General features: G+C 39.0%; 2 protein-coding genes across 3 annotated transcripts; one reads left to right on the top strand and one right to left on the bottom strand.

Annotated features, from left to right (window-relative positions):
- Window positions 1–127: 127 nt before the first annotated feature.
- Window positions 128–4,449, bottom strand: naa50 (N-alpha-acetyltransferase 50, NatE catalytic subunit). Of its 2 annotated transcripts, none has more exons than XM_053342543.1 (5): window positions 4,289–4,449; window positions 2,572–2,708; window positions 2,027–2,146; window positions 1,850–1,916; window positions 128–1,616 (listed from the first exon to the last, which is right to left on the bottom strand). In XM_053342543.1, exons 1-5 carry the CDS (start codon window positions 4,294–4,296, stop codon window positions 1,439–1,441), a joined length of 510 nt encoding a protein of 169 aa, XP_053198518.1. In that variant the 5' UTR covers window positions 4,297–4,449; the 3' UTR covers window positions 128–1,438. The 2 variants fall into 2 exon arrangements, with proteins under 2 accessions (XP_053198518.1, XP_053198519.1); XM_053342544.1 differs by having other exon boundaries at window positions 2,572–2,705.
- A 2,819-nt stretch (window positions 4,450–7,268) lies between these two features.
- Window positions 7,269–16,275, top strand: atp6v1ab (ATPase H+ transporting V1 subunit Ab). Its single transcript, XM_053342473.1, has 15 exons — window positions 7,269–7,355; window positions 10,264–10,368; window positions 10,712–10,840; window positions 11,100–11,314; window positions 11,409–11,546; window positions 11,625–11,776; window positions 11,894–12,056; window positions 12,428–12,536; window positions 12,787–12,909; window positions 13,793–13,907; window positions 14,023–14,086; window positions 14,169–14,372; window positions 14,611–14,705; window positions 14,840–15,011; window positions 15,566–16,275. The coding sequence occupies exons 2-15, from the start codon at window positions 10,287–10,289 to the stop codon at window positions 15,656–15,658; spliced, it is 1,854 nt and encodes a 617-aa protein (XP_053198448.1). The 5' UTR covers window positions 7,269–7,355; window positions 10,264–10,286; the 3' UTR covers window positions 15,659–16,275.
- Window positions 16,276–16,859: the final 584 nt, after the last annotated feature.

The following is a 16,859-nucleotide window of genomic DNA, read 5'->3' as shown; positions in this document are numbered from 1 at the left end:
TGAATGCACCTATACATTCATGTTTAACATCTTTCTCGCAGGACATGTTTTTAAATCTTCATCAATAATCTTGTGATAATTTTCTCATAAATCACCGTGGAACAGAACAAAGACAATTAATAACACATTTACTGCAAATAGTAATTCCTTTATTTAGACGTTAAAAAGTCTTACAATATAGAGCTCCAGAAAAGATAAAATTCTTCAAAAGAAAGGAAAAACATGCTTATACTACAGTGGAGAGGACACAACTCTCCTTGCATGCAGAGGGGTCAGAGCTTCCTCTGGGTGATACACTGTTTGAGAGACCATAAACAAAAACTCCCAAACTAATCAGCTGAGCTTCAAAGGAAGCTGACTGAGGCAGGAAGTTAGAGAAGACCATTTCTGCAAAGTGGCTACATAAGGTGCCAAAAGGTGTACAAGGTAAGATGTCTCTAAACGCATTCATGTGTTTAAAGACACACATCCTCACACACTTCAATTTTACTACTGGAAAATAATGCCCAGATCCAATCCCAAACATGTTATTGGGACTTCCCTCACATGACACTGTGGAGAGCCCCTTCTGAGAAACTTCTCTCGTTCCTTAATGATTTTTAATGTCTTCACTCTTAAGCAGTAAACCCAGGAGAATCTCTGAACCATTTGCCATCTCAATGTAAAAAATAAAAATAACAGAAACAGTTGAAGGGGAATTAAATTAACAGCCTGGAAAATAAAGTTATTCAGTAATTATGAGTGGTGACCACATCTTCCCACCACCTCAAAACCGTTCAGCCTTCCTGTCGCCCGTACCGAGTGGGATACATTTCTGCGATTCCCTCTCTGGACGTGGCTTATCAACAAACTGGTCAGACTCATTTCCCATAAATCCCAGGGTTCAGGTGGTAAGGGAATAGAGTTGTGACTGCTCCACGAAACAACCCAAAGCGTCACTCCAAGCTGACCAGCTGGGGCTGTCTCTCTGTGTGTGTGTATATGTGTGTGTGTGTGTCAGTGATGGTCTTTCAAACACTTTTACCGCTTCAAACCAACTGTTTTCATTTGTTCAAAAGTATAGATATTGCCCCCGTTAGCTTTATAACCGCATACAAACAACTCAAACACAAACAGTATGATTTGCAAACACCACACCCTCCCCCTCCACCGAGTCTAAAACTGTTTGAAGTTGGCAACTGTGTCAATAGGAGCACTTTTTGGATACTGGACTTTTTGTCGTTTTCAATTATCTGCACGAGGAAAGGGGAGCAATAAAATATGCAAAAAATCAAAGGGGACCCCTTTGCAAAATAAATGCAATTTTTGTATTTTAAATTTGTTTTCTCTTTTTAGCGTCCTTTGAAGAAAGTGTTGAATGTGTCGACCCTGGGGCATTTGTCACAGTTCTGTTTCTGTGGAGGCGGGCACATTTGTGCTCTTTCCAAAAGCTGTGCCCCTACTCTGCCTTCTGAAGCTCTCCGGTGGGGGGTGCACATGGGCTGCGCAGGCTCTTCTGCAACACATGGGCATCTGCAGGCTCTATCCTCTTGTAGTAATTCTTTTTTGTTTCGATGATTTCAAAGCCAAACTTCTGGTAAAAGTCGATGGCTGACTCATTGCTGATCTGCACATGACTGTGAAAAGAGAACTTGAGGTAATTTGCAGCTTAGTTGAAAGTGGTGATTTTAAATTTCATATTTAATACTAGGATTAACTTGGATTTATATTTATTCTATTGCTGAAAAATCAATTTTGTAAATATCAGTTTAAAAAAATAAGTAAGGAGATCTGATAAATTGAAAATAACTAGTAGCTGCAACCTTAGTGTACTCATTTACACATACTCCTTCTACAATTAGATACTTACAGGTAAATGTTGTCAAAAGTGCCATCCTTCTCACAGATGTTTAGCACATGATTCAGCATCTTTGTACCTTGACAGACAAAGACAACATGGAAGTTGGTGAAAAATAAAAACATCACTTCAGTGCACTACACTACAGTGGGATGTTTCTTTGTCCCCTAGAGATGCAGAACTTCTTACCAATTCCAAGTCTACGGTAAGGCGCTAGACAGCCGAGTGTCATGATGTACAGTCTCTTCTGGTTCTGAGAGTGGTCCACTCTGCAGCACACAGCTCCCACTGCAATGTCATTGAAGTACGCTGCAAGACAAAAAAAACAAGTAATGCTGAAACAACAACAGACAGGGCTCCCCTCCTTCATTATAAGCTCAGACGCAATGACTGCCAAGAGAGCAGAGGGCAGGGTTTTTGTTGACAGTGCAGTAACTGGCCTCAGTATTGGAACATTTGTTCAAAAAATAAAATATTTCCAAACACACAAATTGGCCTCCACGTATCCTTTGACAAACTAATGTGGAAATCAAGCAGTTAAAAGGATATTTTTTATTATTGTGGTTATAGGGTTTCCTGCTTTTCATCTACCAGCCTGAATCCTGTCATTGATGTGTCTCTGCTCTCATCTCATCATCTCCGCATCATCATTATAAAGACCTCCCAACATCATTTTTCAAATAGGATTTAGTTAGAGTTATCTGTGTCAAAGTTATATGAATGATGTATCTTACCTAGCTTTGCAAGCTCTCCAACTTCCAGCACATCTTTATAAAACTTGTCGTTGTAGCTGACAGGGAAGATGACCTGGTTCAGACGTTTCAACTGCTTAATGTTGTGGGGCGTAACATCCCCCAGCTCGATTCGGCTACTGGAACAAGAGCAAAACGGTCAAATAGCTGACAACGGGTACACTGTTACATTCAGGATAAATTGACTCAAAATATATTAAAGATCCACAGTGCAGGAGCGAGAAGAACAGTAAGCTGCAACATTGTGAGACTTCAATATCAAGACTGCTGAACTGGTAATTTTTTCATCCATACAATTTGATGCCGTTTCTTTATTTCAATAAAAGCTACACAATTAGGTGATCAATTGGTTGATCAGATTGTCAGAAAATTTAATTAAAAAACACTAAAGATGAGATAAAATAAGATGACCCTTTATTAGTCCCATGATGGGGAAACTGACACTGTTACAGCATCAAAGTAGATAGCAGAGAAAGAGCATCAATAGAATGAATAAAGAACAATAAATAACTAGTAAGTAAACGAGCAATAAGAACAATCAAAATAAAAAAATGGTGTTGTCAGAATGATGATATATATATTGTTATATTAATAATCAAAATTAGCCGTTTCAGATTTTTCAAGCAGAAATGTCCACCAGTACCCAGCTTAAGCTTCACTGTGCAGAATGAAGTATGTACAGTGTTTGACATTGGAAGACTATTTTCACATGTATCTGCTAAAAATGGAAATATTCTCTGTGCTCACTGAACATTTGATTTTAAACGGTGGGCCCACAATCAGGATTTGAACCATCCCAAATAGTTTACAAGGAATCAACGTGAACTTTACAGTGAAAATTTAACTACTTCCATGTTCATAGATTCTGCATTTTAAATGAATGAGAAAGGGTAGATATCATTTTCAGGATTGTAACACACTTATTTAACTTTTTTGTGGAAAAACTATGAAAGAAACTAATTATTATTCAAAGTGGAGTATTTTATTTACGTCTTTAAACATATCTAAAGGGGACCTGTAATAAGTGGCCCATATATAACACTCCAGTTTACCTGGTTGAGGGGTTCACTGTGGTATTTTTAGGACTACCTCCCTCCACCCCCACTAACCCCACTCCAAAAGAAAAAAGGAACATTTTTTTTTTAACAGCTTTTGGGATGTACAGTAATGTTGAGTACCAGCATCACACACATTCAAATGATCTGAGCACACAGATGAATGTTAATCGCCCCTCATATCATCTGACACTGCTCCTGTTTTTACTGACAGATCAAGTTTCACTGAGCAAGCTGCCACAAAGTGTAACTGTGTCGGCAACAGAGCTGACCAGCATTTACAGACAAGCTTGTGTGTAAGAAAAGTTGACTTGCTGGGCTACTTTGGGCTGACTTGAGCTGCAGAGATCCAGTGTCTGCATGTTTAGCTTAGCTACAGTGCCTTGACTGACTCAGCTTCCCGGCGGTAGCTTGCTAGTTAGCGCCGCTTCAACGCGCTTTAAACGACCCGACAGGCGGCTTAAGTTGACTGGACTACCAGTGACTAGACGGTTTCGGTAGCGGCGCTGCTGTTTGCTGTTTATAACCTCCACCAGAATAAAAATAGCTTAGCCAGCTAGCTTAGCCTCGCCGTCTCCTCCCCTTGTAAAAAAAACTTTACTCGTGCTAATCTACTTATTCGTGACTCAAAAGCGTACACTCACCCTTTCATTGTAAACAGATAGTATCCCTTATTTTCGATTAGGCTGAACTTTACAGTTGTTTAGGGTAAAAAAGGAGGGATTTTGACAGAGTAAGGGTCGGGGATGGCTCCCGTTTTACCCTCCACATGTAGCTAGTTGCGATGATTGCTGTTAGCTTAGCCGCCGCCGCCGCACTCCTTCTCCACGACTGTCAACCCTGACCCCCGCATGCGCAGTAACGCTGCTGTGTGTCACGGGACTATTAAGACCTGAGTTTAGTCTGTCAGGCTGAAATCTGTTCATTTTACTGTGAGATTAAATTTGTGTCAGAATAATTGAAAAAATCCCACAGAATCAAACCAAAATTAATTTGAAAGTGGAAAATAAACTGAAGGTGCATCAAATGCAAAATGTATGAATATTAAGTTAATGTAATGCTCACAGGGGCAAATTTCTACCTGGTATTTCTTATATAATCATAGACAAACAAGAGCAAACAAGTACAGCAAGTGAAAATAAACAGCATAGGTTTTAAAAAAAAACATTAAGACAAATAAGAAGCGATAAAAGTTAAAATGGATTTAAAAGATGGAAGGAAACTAAATAAAAGTCGAAAATATAAGATAAAACACAGATTACCTGTTTGATATAAATCAGCAGGGTGTTACATAATTTTGGCATATAAATCATGAGAGCAGCTTCCCCACTTTGTGGATTGCCAAACCATCAGCTGCAAAGGATCTCAGGGCTTTCTGTGGCTGATAGGGAATTAAAAGTTCAGTAATGTAAGAAGATGCTATACCATTTAAAGCTTTGTAGATAATTAAAAGAAACAGGAAGCCAGTACAGGTCAGCAAAAATGGGATTGACGTTGTGTACTGATACATTATATTGTAATGCAGCATGTTTACATTGCTTTATTTGTACTTTTACTTAAGTAAAGAGTCTTGAAACTACTTCAATTGCTGGTAAGGAGGTCATTTGTATTGAGGATTAAATTTATTTGTCTCCTCAGTTTAAAGTTGAAATTATGACTTTTTCATGCAGCAAACATTTAAAGATCACCAAATCTTTTATGAACATTATCTAAAGAACATTTCAAGAGCGTTATCTATAACATTCTTGAAACATATGATAACCCAGATAGCAAAGTGTCATTGAAACAATGTTGATTTAACATTGTTTCAATGACTCTTTGCTATCTGGGAATGCTCTTAATGCTGTTTTCAGCTTGAACAAAGTCAGAATTATAGCTCAGAGCTCAAATAATTGTTTCTCATGTGGCCCTAATTCTCTTTATTAGTCTTACCATTTAATGCCATGTTGGCATCAAAATTTACCCATCACAGATTTGTACAGAGGAAACTTAGCCTGCGAGTCTGAACTCAGGAAACAAATACATATCGTTATACGTGCATTTTAAAACTACTTGATTTTTGAAACAGTTTTTGCCATTTGTCAAAACAATATTTTAAGTATATGACTTCATGAGCATATTTTTTCATGCACTGTTATAAAAGCAAAATTAAAACACATAACATAAACCAAGCTTCACAAAGATAACTAAGAGACCATTTTGAAAGGGGAATAATAATTAATAGATTTCTTAATTTAAACAAAACATTCTAGGTCACATTTAACTAATATGGCGTAAATAATTAATAATTAAAATAATATGTGCTAGTGACTCCATTTTGGCTCAAACGTTGCTGCTGCAAAGATATTCACCACACTAGAGATAGTCAACTCATAGTGTAAGTGCTGAGGAAGCCCAAGTGTTTAAAGTGAAACAAACTAAAGGTGGCATCTCTTTGAACACAAGGGGTCAAAAGTAGTTATTGCTAGGTTTAGGCTCACAAGCCAAAATAGTTAATCTAACAGGTCTTTCACCTTGCCTGGTCTTAATTTAAGACTGTAGTAGGTTTACAATGATGTTATCAGCACCCCAGCTAAGAATAACCTGTGATTTACACGTTGAGCAATGATACTGTGTGGGAGACCTGCAACACCATTAATCCTAATCTTAAAAATAACTGGATTATTATTATGTAAGCAGCATTTTACATTTTGTAGCTGGTTGAGGATTTTAACATATTATTGGGTAGTTTAATCAATATTTATGTATTTTATGATTATACTGTATATTATGTTGTTAGTGTGATCATGTACACTTTCATATGCAGAATGTAAACAATATGAAAATATATCTCAAATAGCTTTTGTATCAGAAAAAATATGTTTACTGCAAAATAAACATATCAAACAACAATAACAATATTAAACTCAGGTATATTATCACTCAACAGCAATTACTCTTGTACGGAATATAACTATTACCATTATTAAGCTTTTATTGCTTTTGTACATTATTATAATTACTTTATTTTAAAGTTCTTTATTCTTTTTTATTGACACTCCGCTATTTTTACTGTCCACTTTGTTGCTGCAATAATGCAGATGTCCCCATCGTGGGATTAATAAAATAATATTTTATCTTGTATTGTCTACTTTTACTATGTCCTATTTTCATTGTAATTTTTATATCTTATTTTACCTTAATGTTTTCATTTCTTTCCTCTTTCTTTTCTGTTCTTGTTTTTAAAAAACATTGCTCTATGCTGCTTTTATGTGAAGCACTTGGTGTATGTACTTTCTTTTTGTTGTAAAGCACTTTGAGCTGGATGTCTTGTATGAAAGGTTTTTCTTATTATTATTATAGTACCTAAAATTGTACTTAATACAGTTATTGAGTATATGTTACTTTACATCACTGCCTTTGACATTAAAATCTAAACCTCTTGAACTACATAGAGCTCCACAAGCAGCCCTATATTGTAGAGCTCCTGGTCGCTTCAGACCAATTGCCATCTACAGTAATCGAGCACCATCACTTTAACATCTTTGCGGTGTTCCGGCTCTGGGCGGATCCAAAATGGCGGCAGTTGCAGCGGCCCAGCAGTAAAACCAAGTCAGCAGCGAATGACTGAAGTCAGCTGATCTGCAGTCTGCTGTCACGCATCGCAGCGCTCGTCGTGTCTCTCTCTCTCTCTCTCGGCAAGACAGTAAACCACCACTTCACAACCAGACGGTACGTATTATAGCGTTTTTAACTCTACTTTGCAATAGCGACATTATAAACCGACATGAGCTTCAAACAGTGGGCATAATTTATAGCTCAGTGATTTGCAATAAAGCGTTGGAGCCAGCAGTTTTCTGCCAGGCCGAGACACCAGTCTTTCCCCTCATTTTCATGATACCGAAAAACAAACCGAGCTGTAGCTAACGTTACTTTTACTTTCTGGATAAAAGTGGGAATTACAAACAGGTTTATTTATGGTTTACTGGCTCTCCTTGCTAAGTTAATGTTAGCTAGCTATGGTGCGGTTTCGAGGAAAGCTGTGAAACAAAATATACTGCATTGACATCTGTTTATTTAATGGCTGTCAGAGCGCCCTAAAGAAAATGTACCATGTTTTATAAGCTACCAAGGTACTAAATCTATCCTATTCACGCTGGTTTCTGTGTAACCCCCCCCCCCCCCCCCATAAAAAAAACAAAAAACATAAAGAAGCCGACGTTCATAGCTAACTTATCAACTAGCTCTCAAGGAGTTTGTAATTAACATGAGTGTGTCTGGATGTTTTGCATGGTCATCTCACTTACATGTTACATATCTGAATGAGCAGCAGATTTTCTGAAGAGGTTAAGTACGTATTTGCTTTTTCTCAGTGTTGTTAACCCCATAGCCGTCCCTTAGCTCAAATATTAACAGACAAAAAAAGCCCTACATTACTACAAACATTCAGGTGCAGTATTGTCTTTGCTCTGTAAATATGCTTTCCTTCTTTCACTTTGAATTTGCTGACAATAGAATATCTTCCCCACTATGATTTACTATGCATTACAGTATTTAGCTAACATTACAGCTAAGGTCACTACTAGCTAGATATTGTACAGAGGGGGAAATATATTTAGTTTGCCTATTTTCTGTGGCGGATTGTTGTTTCCAGTGTTTCCACACATACACTCATAGATTGTACTTCCCAGTTTTGCACCATGCTACTTTTCCACTTCCTTAAAGCCTAGGCCAGTCATGTGCCAGGATCATATGATCTAATGTCATGTCTATTATTTCCTAGTATGGAGCTATTTTATCTGAAACATATTTAATAGAGATTGTTCATGCCAGGATTATTTACCTTAAACAAACTCTAAAGAAGCCTTTAACAAGTTTTGTAATATTACTGCCAGAAAGGGCTTTTTTTTGTTTTGTAGAATATGTTGTTAATATTAATAGAGGAGGCTGAAAAGTTGTCTGTGATCTTGAATTCATGAATAATTAGAACAATAGACATTATCTTCTCTATGTATACTGCTCTTTTAAGGGTCTTTTAAAAACATCAGGTATGTTGATACTTCAGCTGCTCAGGCCTACCTCTGAATGTAAATTTGCTGTTTGTCTTTGAGATAAAACACAAACATGGTTACCAGTTTAACGCAATGGTTAGGTAATTTGGATTTTGACCTTTAAAAAAAAAAAAAAGAATAATATCTGAGGTGAACACAGTGAAGCCTTTTGAGGTGTAGTTCTTGCAGTTCTTGCATCAGCCCCTTGGAGGAGCTCCTTTATTCCTGCACAGATGGGATGTAAGCAGCCTGGCGTAAACAGGAAGATCTCAACATCAGTGGGAAGGACAAGAAAAGGGCATGGATGTAGTGCATGTGTGATATGTTATATATTAGAGACATGAGAATAAGCACAGATGGGTGCTGTATGTAAGTGTGTGTGATCTGTGGCTGGTACAGTACACTGCAGATGAAGCTGCTCTCAAATGTGTGCTCAGCATCTGCAGCATTTCTCTGTGGGGATGGGCTTACGTCACGACTGATGACAGCTTGTGTTTGTGTTGCTCCTGCGTCTAGCTATGTGTTTAGCAGATATGTAAAAATATGAATAATAAGAATTCAGGGTGAAGAAATTAAAGATTTGATCAGAACATACACCCATCAGAGATAAGTGTGACTCTCATGCCGTGTTTACATACATACGTGTGAAGGGGAAAACGGAGGAGCATGCTGCTGTGTGGGATTCCCCCCCCACTAATGTTAGCCTGATGCGTCATACAGTGCTGCTGGACCTGAAGTGAGTGCAGCTGAGGAGGGGGGTGGGATGGCGGGGGGCAGACTTGTTCCGGCTCTGTCGTGAGTCGTAAGCTGTGATGTTGCTGTATTTTCCTGGAGGTTTCCATGGTTACAATATGATGTGCCACGTCTGGGGTACAAGCACAATGACGGGCAAATATTTGGACCAGTGCTTCTTACAATAATGTCTGTCACTGAGGAAATTAATCAGAAAGTGGTCTGATACTGTGCCAAAGATTAAAGGACTGATGCAGGTGATGAAATCTGATTTTGTTTCTTTCTTTTTTTTTACTCAAAGGGGGAAAAAATCAAGCAAATTGAACAGCTGGTGTCAGTGTGTAAAGCTGAAAGAAGTGATGCATTGTGCATCTCCATTTTCCCACTGATTATCCTGCATAAACATGTGTTTGAAACTAGGATGCAGGCTTAGTTTCATGTAGTGCTGATTAGTCAGGGACAGAAAATTAATAATTGAAGTCATTTATCAAGTGAAACCATCAAACATTTTCTTATTCCTATTTAACGTGTTATGATTTTTTTTTATTCATATCATTATAAATTAGTGTATTTGGGTTTTTGAAGACCTCAACTTGACCTTGACATAAAATATATACATATAAAAACAAACCTTACTTATTTCCACATCAGCTCCTTGTGGTCTGGGATGAAATCCACTGTAACAGCAGCATTTAAAACACTCTTACCTGCAGCTGCTAACAAAATCCTCAATAATTGGGATACTGCAAGGGGTAATGGAGGTCTCTCCTGTACTCCTCTGGTTAACTTTCCTTGAGTTTTCTGTTGAAAAGGAAGGATAGTGTTTCCTTCACTCTGTCCCTCTCCTCTTCTTCCAGTCTGACGAATAAATCCTGTGAAGATGGACATATCCAAGCTGCCCAAGATCAGGGATCAGGAGAAAGAGAGCGAGTTTGGATACGTTCATGGAGTCTCCGGACCAGGTTGCCACCACACACTCGCATAAAGTCATCTTTTTACACTTTTCAAGCACACTGCATTCATAAGAAAAGAGAAAGAGAATGTTTGTGAGAAATGAAAACAAGCCAACCAGTGAGGAAGATAAGCTCATGAAGTTGCACATTATTTTTTGAAGATTTTATAGCAGTCAAAACAAAAACAGGTTTTCTGCTACACTGCCTGTTCATGCATGTCTGATTCTCTGTTGACTCCTATATTTGTGGCAGTGGACTTGTAGGTTTTAGGGAAGAAACACATAAATCTGTACTAACAGGCTTGTTACCCCGCTGCTCCTCTGACTGATTGTTTACCTGAATTGTTTTCTAGTCGTGACGGCTACGGCCATGGCGGGAGCAGCCATGTATGAACTGGTTCGTGTCGGCCACAGTGAGCTGGTGGGAGAAATTATCAGGTTGGAGGGAGACATGGCCACCATCCAGGTCTACGAGGAGACATGTATCCTTATTGTTCAGCTGTGTCTGTCCTTTTTATGGCTGCTATCAGGTGTTCTTTCCTTTTAAGCCAACTATGTGTAAAGTAATAAAACAGTTTTCAACAATAGTGAACTGTATTCTAGAAATAATGCTTGCACTAATCTCATTTTAGTGCATTACCTTACAATAGTAGAAGTTTACCTGCATCTACTGTACATCAGTCATTACATACAGTGCAGTATGTGTTCATTTTTGTTGGGTTTTCCTGAGCTTGAACACAGCCGGTGTGTCTGTCGGCGATCCTGTGCTGCGAACGGGGAAACCTCTCTCTGTGGAGTTGGGCCCAGGAATCATGGGGTCCATTTTTGACGGTATCCAGCGACCCCTGAAGGACATCAACGACATCACACAAAGTATCTACATCCCAAGAGGTGTAAACATCGGCGCCCTTAACCGAGACCTCTCATGGGAATTTTCTCCCAGCAAGAGCCTGCGGGTATGTGTGCATTTTGCATTCGGACTTTCAAGTCCACTGTTAGCGTGTTCCATGAATTATATGTAAGCTTCTTCTTTTTTCCTGCTGCTGTTAGGTCGGCAGCCACATCACAGGAGGAGACATCTACGGCATGGTGCTCGAGAACTCTCTCATCAAACACAAGATCATGCTGCCTCCTAGAAACAGAGGCACTGTCACCTATGTGGCTCCCCCCGGAAACTACAGCATCAACGTGAGTTTGAAGCACCTACAGCTACGACTGTTATATATTACTTTGTGTTGATGGTTTGTGTGTCTGTGTCTATATCAGGATGTAGTGATGGAGCTGGAGTTTGAGGGCGTGAAGGAGAAGTTCACCATGGTTCAAGTGTGGCCTGTCAGACAAGTGCGGCCTGTCACAGAGAAGCTGCCCGCCAATCACCCATTGCTGACTGGACAGAGAGTGCTGGACGCCCTTTTCCCGTTAGTCTCTAATCTTCCTTTTTACCTTTTCCCTCGACACATTTAAAATGCCCCCCCCCCCCCCCCCATTAGGCGCTAATTGATCTTCCTCCTAAATCTTTGTTTATTTCACTGTAGGTGTGTGCAGGGAGGAACCACAGCCATCCCAGGAGCTTTTGGCTGTGGTAAGACTGTCATCTCCCAGTCACTGTCCAAGTACTCCAACAGTGACGTCATCATCTACGTAGGCTGTGGGGAGCGTGGTAATGAGATGTCAGAAGTACTGCGAGACTTCCCTGAGGTGGGTAGTGATAGTGGTGACATTAGTCTCATTTGAGATGAAATGTTATTATTGGTTTAATCTATTGAACTAATCTGTCACCAATATTAGTGTTAAGCTGATGTTCTTTGTACAGTACTTATTGTGACAAGCATGACAGCATTTATTCCCTCATAATTGTACGATTATTTTGTATAAAAACCGTATGTATTTAAAACATCAATTGGTAATCAGAATATCCTCCTCTATGAGGGGACATTGATCTCATGACACCACAGTCTGGATCAAGTCGCACAGAAATCTTACCAGCTCATCTGAAACGGCCAGGATGTCCCAACTAGAGTGAATTTGAATGGCGTTCAGGGTGACTGACAGTGTTGTCTTGCCAACAGCTGACCATGGAGGTGGATGGAAAGACGGAGAGCATCATGAAGAGAACAGCACTGGTGGCCAACACCTCTAACATGCCTGTAGCTGCCAGAGAAGCCTCCATCTACACAGGTATCTGAAATACTCTTTGATCTTACACACACACACACACATACACACACACAGACACACGTACACACATGTTAAAACAAACTGTGTAATCACATAATTTATCCAATCACAGAACAGTGTAGTTTATATTATGTTAAAACCAATCACCAGTTTTACTTAATAGATTACTTGTCCACTCTCTTTTTGTGATTGTTTGTTTGCAGATTAACTTCACATGAGTAGTGCATACTAACTAAGTTTGCTTTGGCAGGAATCACGCTGTCTGAGTACTTCAGAGACATGGGATACCATGTGAGCATGATGGCCGACTCCACCTCCCGTTGGGCTGAGGCTCTCAGGGAGATTTCTGGCCGTCTGGCTGAGATGCCTGCTGGTAAGTCTGGAGTCTCCTGGAGATTATAAGAAGAGCTAAATAAAGATTGAAGCTTCAGTAATTCTGTATTTCTAGCATTTGGGTAATGAAGCACAAACTGTTTCCTCCCATGAGACTCTATCAAACTTCCAAACAAGAAATGAGATTTTTCTATATAAAACAGATTTTTTTTTATTGATCAGTATATCTGCTTTAGGAAAGAAAGTAGGGGTGAATTTAACAAAACCAAATATCAAATGACAAACCTCTATTTTTATTAAATTACTAAACCAAAAAAGTGGTAAAAATGTACTCTTATTCTTTGTGACATTTTGTAAGGGATCTTAATGATGTATGCATCCAAAATGAATATGTGCTAATTGGAATAATATATCTGAAATATTTTTTTGATATCAGAAATGTGAAAAAAATACATTTCTGATACATATGATTAAATTGAAGATATCTGTACATCAGTTTCGTAACATTTTTGTAACATGTCAAAATTGTTTTACAGATATCTAAAATTTCTAACATTTGAACTAGTCAAAATGACATTTATACATGTCAATATTTCATTTCTGCTAGTGAAAACTAAATTGCTACTAGTCAACTCTACTGATTAAAAGGGCTTGCCATACACATTTATACAGTCAGCTCTACCAACCAGGATGAAGTTACAATGAAATAAACATTATGTTAAAAGGATCTGAGGTTAATATGGCATCTTTATCCAATAGGTCCACTGATACTGAAATGTTTTTTTTAATGCTTAAATTCCCCTCGAACTGGAACCAGTTTCTTTGTTTTGAAAGAAAAAGCCAATATGATGGTGCAGTGCAGTGATCATTGAACACTTCACCAAGTCAACCACATAAAATGGATTTCCTGTGTGTGTTTACAGACAGCGGTTATCCCGCCTACCTGGGCGCCCGTCTCGCCTCCTTCTATGAGCGAGCTGGAAGGGTGAAGTGTCTGGGTAACCCTGAGAGGGAGGGCAGCGTCAGCATTGTAGGAGCGTGAGTACAGCTTTTTATCACTAGAGGGAGACCTTGCACTTTTCATCTTTTAATGACTGCAACGGAAAATTCTTCAGGTTTAAGTAAAATGTTAAAATATGTTTTGTTTCTTCAGTGTATCACCTCCTGGTGGTGACTTCTCTGACCCTGTTACTTCAGCCACACTTGGTATTGTTCAGGTAAGTCATATCCAATCATCAGTGTTTGATGAAGGCTGCTCGGTTCTTCATTTTTTTTCAAGTCTGTTACGTCTTCTCTCAGGTGTTCTGGGGTCTGGATAAGAAACTGGCTCAGAGGAAACACTTCCCCTCAGTGAACTGGCTCATCAGCTACAGCAAGTACACTCGTGCACTTGATGAATATTATGACAAGCACTTCCCTGAGTTTGTGCCACTGCGCACCAAAGCCAAGGAGATCCTGCAGGAGGAGGAGGATCTGGCTGAGATTGTGCAGCTGGTCGGAAAGGTAACTTAGTATAAAGTTGGCAGCACCCGTTTGATCTTTAGATCAAGTCTAATCTGATTTTTCCACTTGTTTTCCTTTTTAAGTGGTTTCAAAGTTAGAAACACATTGAATAAAAAATATCACATGTTCTTTATCAGTTTGTTCAAACACTTGATTGATGTTCTGTCACTTCTTCTTTTGCATTAATAATTAAATAATATTCTCACACAGCTTCTGACCCAATTATCACTTTTAACAGGCATCGCTGGCAGAAACAGATAAAATCACTCTGGAAGTGGCCAAACTGATCAAAGACGACTTCCTGCAGCAGAACGGCTACACTCCTTATGACAGGTAACATTCAGCTACATACACACTTCAAGTTGGACATTATGGAAAAAAACATTTCTGTTATTGTGAATTTGATTATTTCTGAAAGGCTTAATGGGCTGAAAATCTGATGATGTTTTTTTGGCTTTTCTCTGCAGGTTCTGTCCATTCTATAAGACAGTGGGCATCCTCTCCAACACGATTGCTTTCTACGACATGGCACGGCATGCGGTGGAGACCACAGCTCAGAGCGACAACAAGATCACCTGGGCCATGATCAAGGAGCACATGGGAGATGTCCTCTACAGGCTCAGCTCCATGAAATTCAAGGTATGTGTGTGAGGTCTTTGTGCATGCAGGTACTGTGTCTCCTCTGCCTGCCCTTTGTTTTAATAAAGTGTTTGTCAGGTAGATTTTTATATAACAAAGGTTTATTTTATATTTTTGTTGATGTGAACAAAGCTCCTGACAAGACCAAAAGCAGTGATGCATTTTTCCATCTTAATAATGTGAGCCCAAATATCTTGTTTAGTCCTAACCAGCAATACACAACCAAAAGATACCCACTTTATTATGAGAAAAGACTAAAGAAACCAACAAATAACTACATTTGGAACGCTTGCCTATCAACTAACCCAATCATTGCAACTCTAAATAATAAGTGCAGTGCATTTAACATTGAGACACAATAGAGGAATGTAAAGTTAATTGTGTACACTTTTCAATAAATGAGAATATTCCCACAGTGCTTGAACAATACCTAATGCACTGAAGTCCATCCATCATCTATGTTAACTCACTACAAACCCTGCAGAGTCTGTTCAGGTGTTTTGTTTTTTTTGTAAGTCTACTCGCGTTGTAAGACTATTTCTGTGTTGGCACAGGACCCGGTGAAGGACGGCGAGGCTAAAATCAAGGCTGAATACGCGCAGCTGGTGGAGGACATGCAGAACGCCTTCCGTACATTGGAGGAATAGGCTCCATCACTTCTCACACCTTTCCAGTTTTCATCTCTGACCCCTCCACTGCAGAATCACATTCCACCTCCTCATATTCCCAAAACCTGTGTTGCTCCCCTGTACTCCTTTTGTGAGTGACTGTGTGAGTGCAATTTCATGTGGAGGGAAAAGAGAAAGATGTACTGTATTCATTATAATTTGTTGCCTCATAAAGGCAGACTCTGGATCCTCTGCATGGTCATTGATTGTGTGTGTGTGTGTAAATGTGTGTGTGTTAATGTGTGTGTGAAAGAGGGATCTCTTTGTTTCTTCCTTTCTCTGTTTACATGATTTCTGTCTGTAGTCGTGTTGCTCTTCCTGAAGAGGATTGTTGTATTGTAATTCAAAGACCATCTGTACAGAAGAGTATTGAATATAAATTTAATAAGATCAGTCTATTTATTGCCAGCATTTTGACGTGAAGGCTTTGTTGCTCTTTCTTTTTGTTTTTATGGTTGTGTTTCATGCTGTGCAGTGTTGTGTACTTTGCTGTGTGAATGTGTAAGAGTCCGGCTCTGAGCTGTCAAATACTTTCATCATGTTACTCCCAAAGAATTGAAATGTGGGGGCAAAAAAATAATAAAGTGTGTCCGCCTGTTTGACCTCATTGTTTGGAATGATACTGCCAGTGTGGCTGAACTGGTCTCTCTACATATCACTCATACTTCAGGCAAGCTGCCCATATAGAGCATATGTTTATTGACTTCCTTGATTACTTTAATTACTATTTGTATTTATTTATATATTTTAAAAGGGCACAACTCATTTTAGTGTTTGCAGTTACTAAAAGTTGTAATTAAGTGTAGTGTCTTTAAATAGATTTGAATTTTTTTGAAAAAAAAAGACAAACATCACACTGCTCCATCTTTCTGCACACCTTAATACTTGGAATGCAAACACGTGGTTATTAGTAGACTCAACTCCTCCAGAGGACGAGTTGCAAGGTAGAAGTCATTTTGGAGCCTTTATCTAATAAGTTATAAGACCAATGAGCGTCACCAATGAGATGACAAATCCCTAAAGGTATTTTCTCCCGTCCTGATGACAACAAGGCGAACACATTCCACTCATGAACGGAGCTGTTTGAATACTTAAGAGCTGCGCGGACAAACAGCATTTTATTGACGATTTTCATCTGGGTGGCATAGAGAGAAGCAAGAATCCTGGGTCTACTCCGTGT

This window comes from Scomber japonicus, chromosome 21 (assembly GCF_027409825.1).
Source record: "Scomber japonicus isolate fScoJap1 chromosome 21, fScoJap1.pri, whole genome shotgun sequence".
Lineage (NCBI taxonomy): Eukaryota > Metazoa > Chordata > Actinopteri > Scombriformes > Scombridae > Scomber > Scomber japonicus.
The sequence above is the reverse complement of the archived record's forward strand: the minus strand, read 5'-3'. Positions and strand labels throughout refer to the sequence as shown.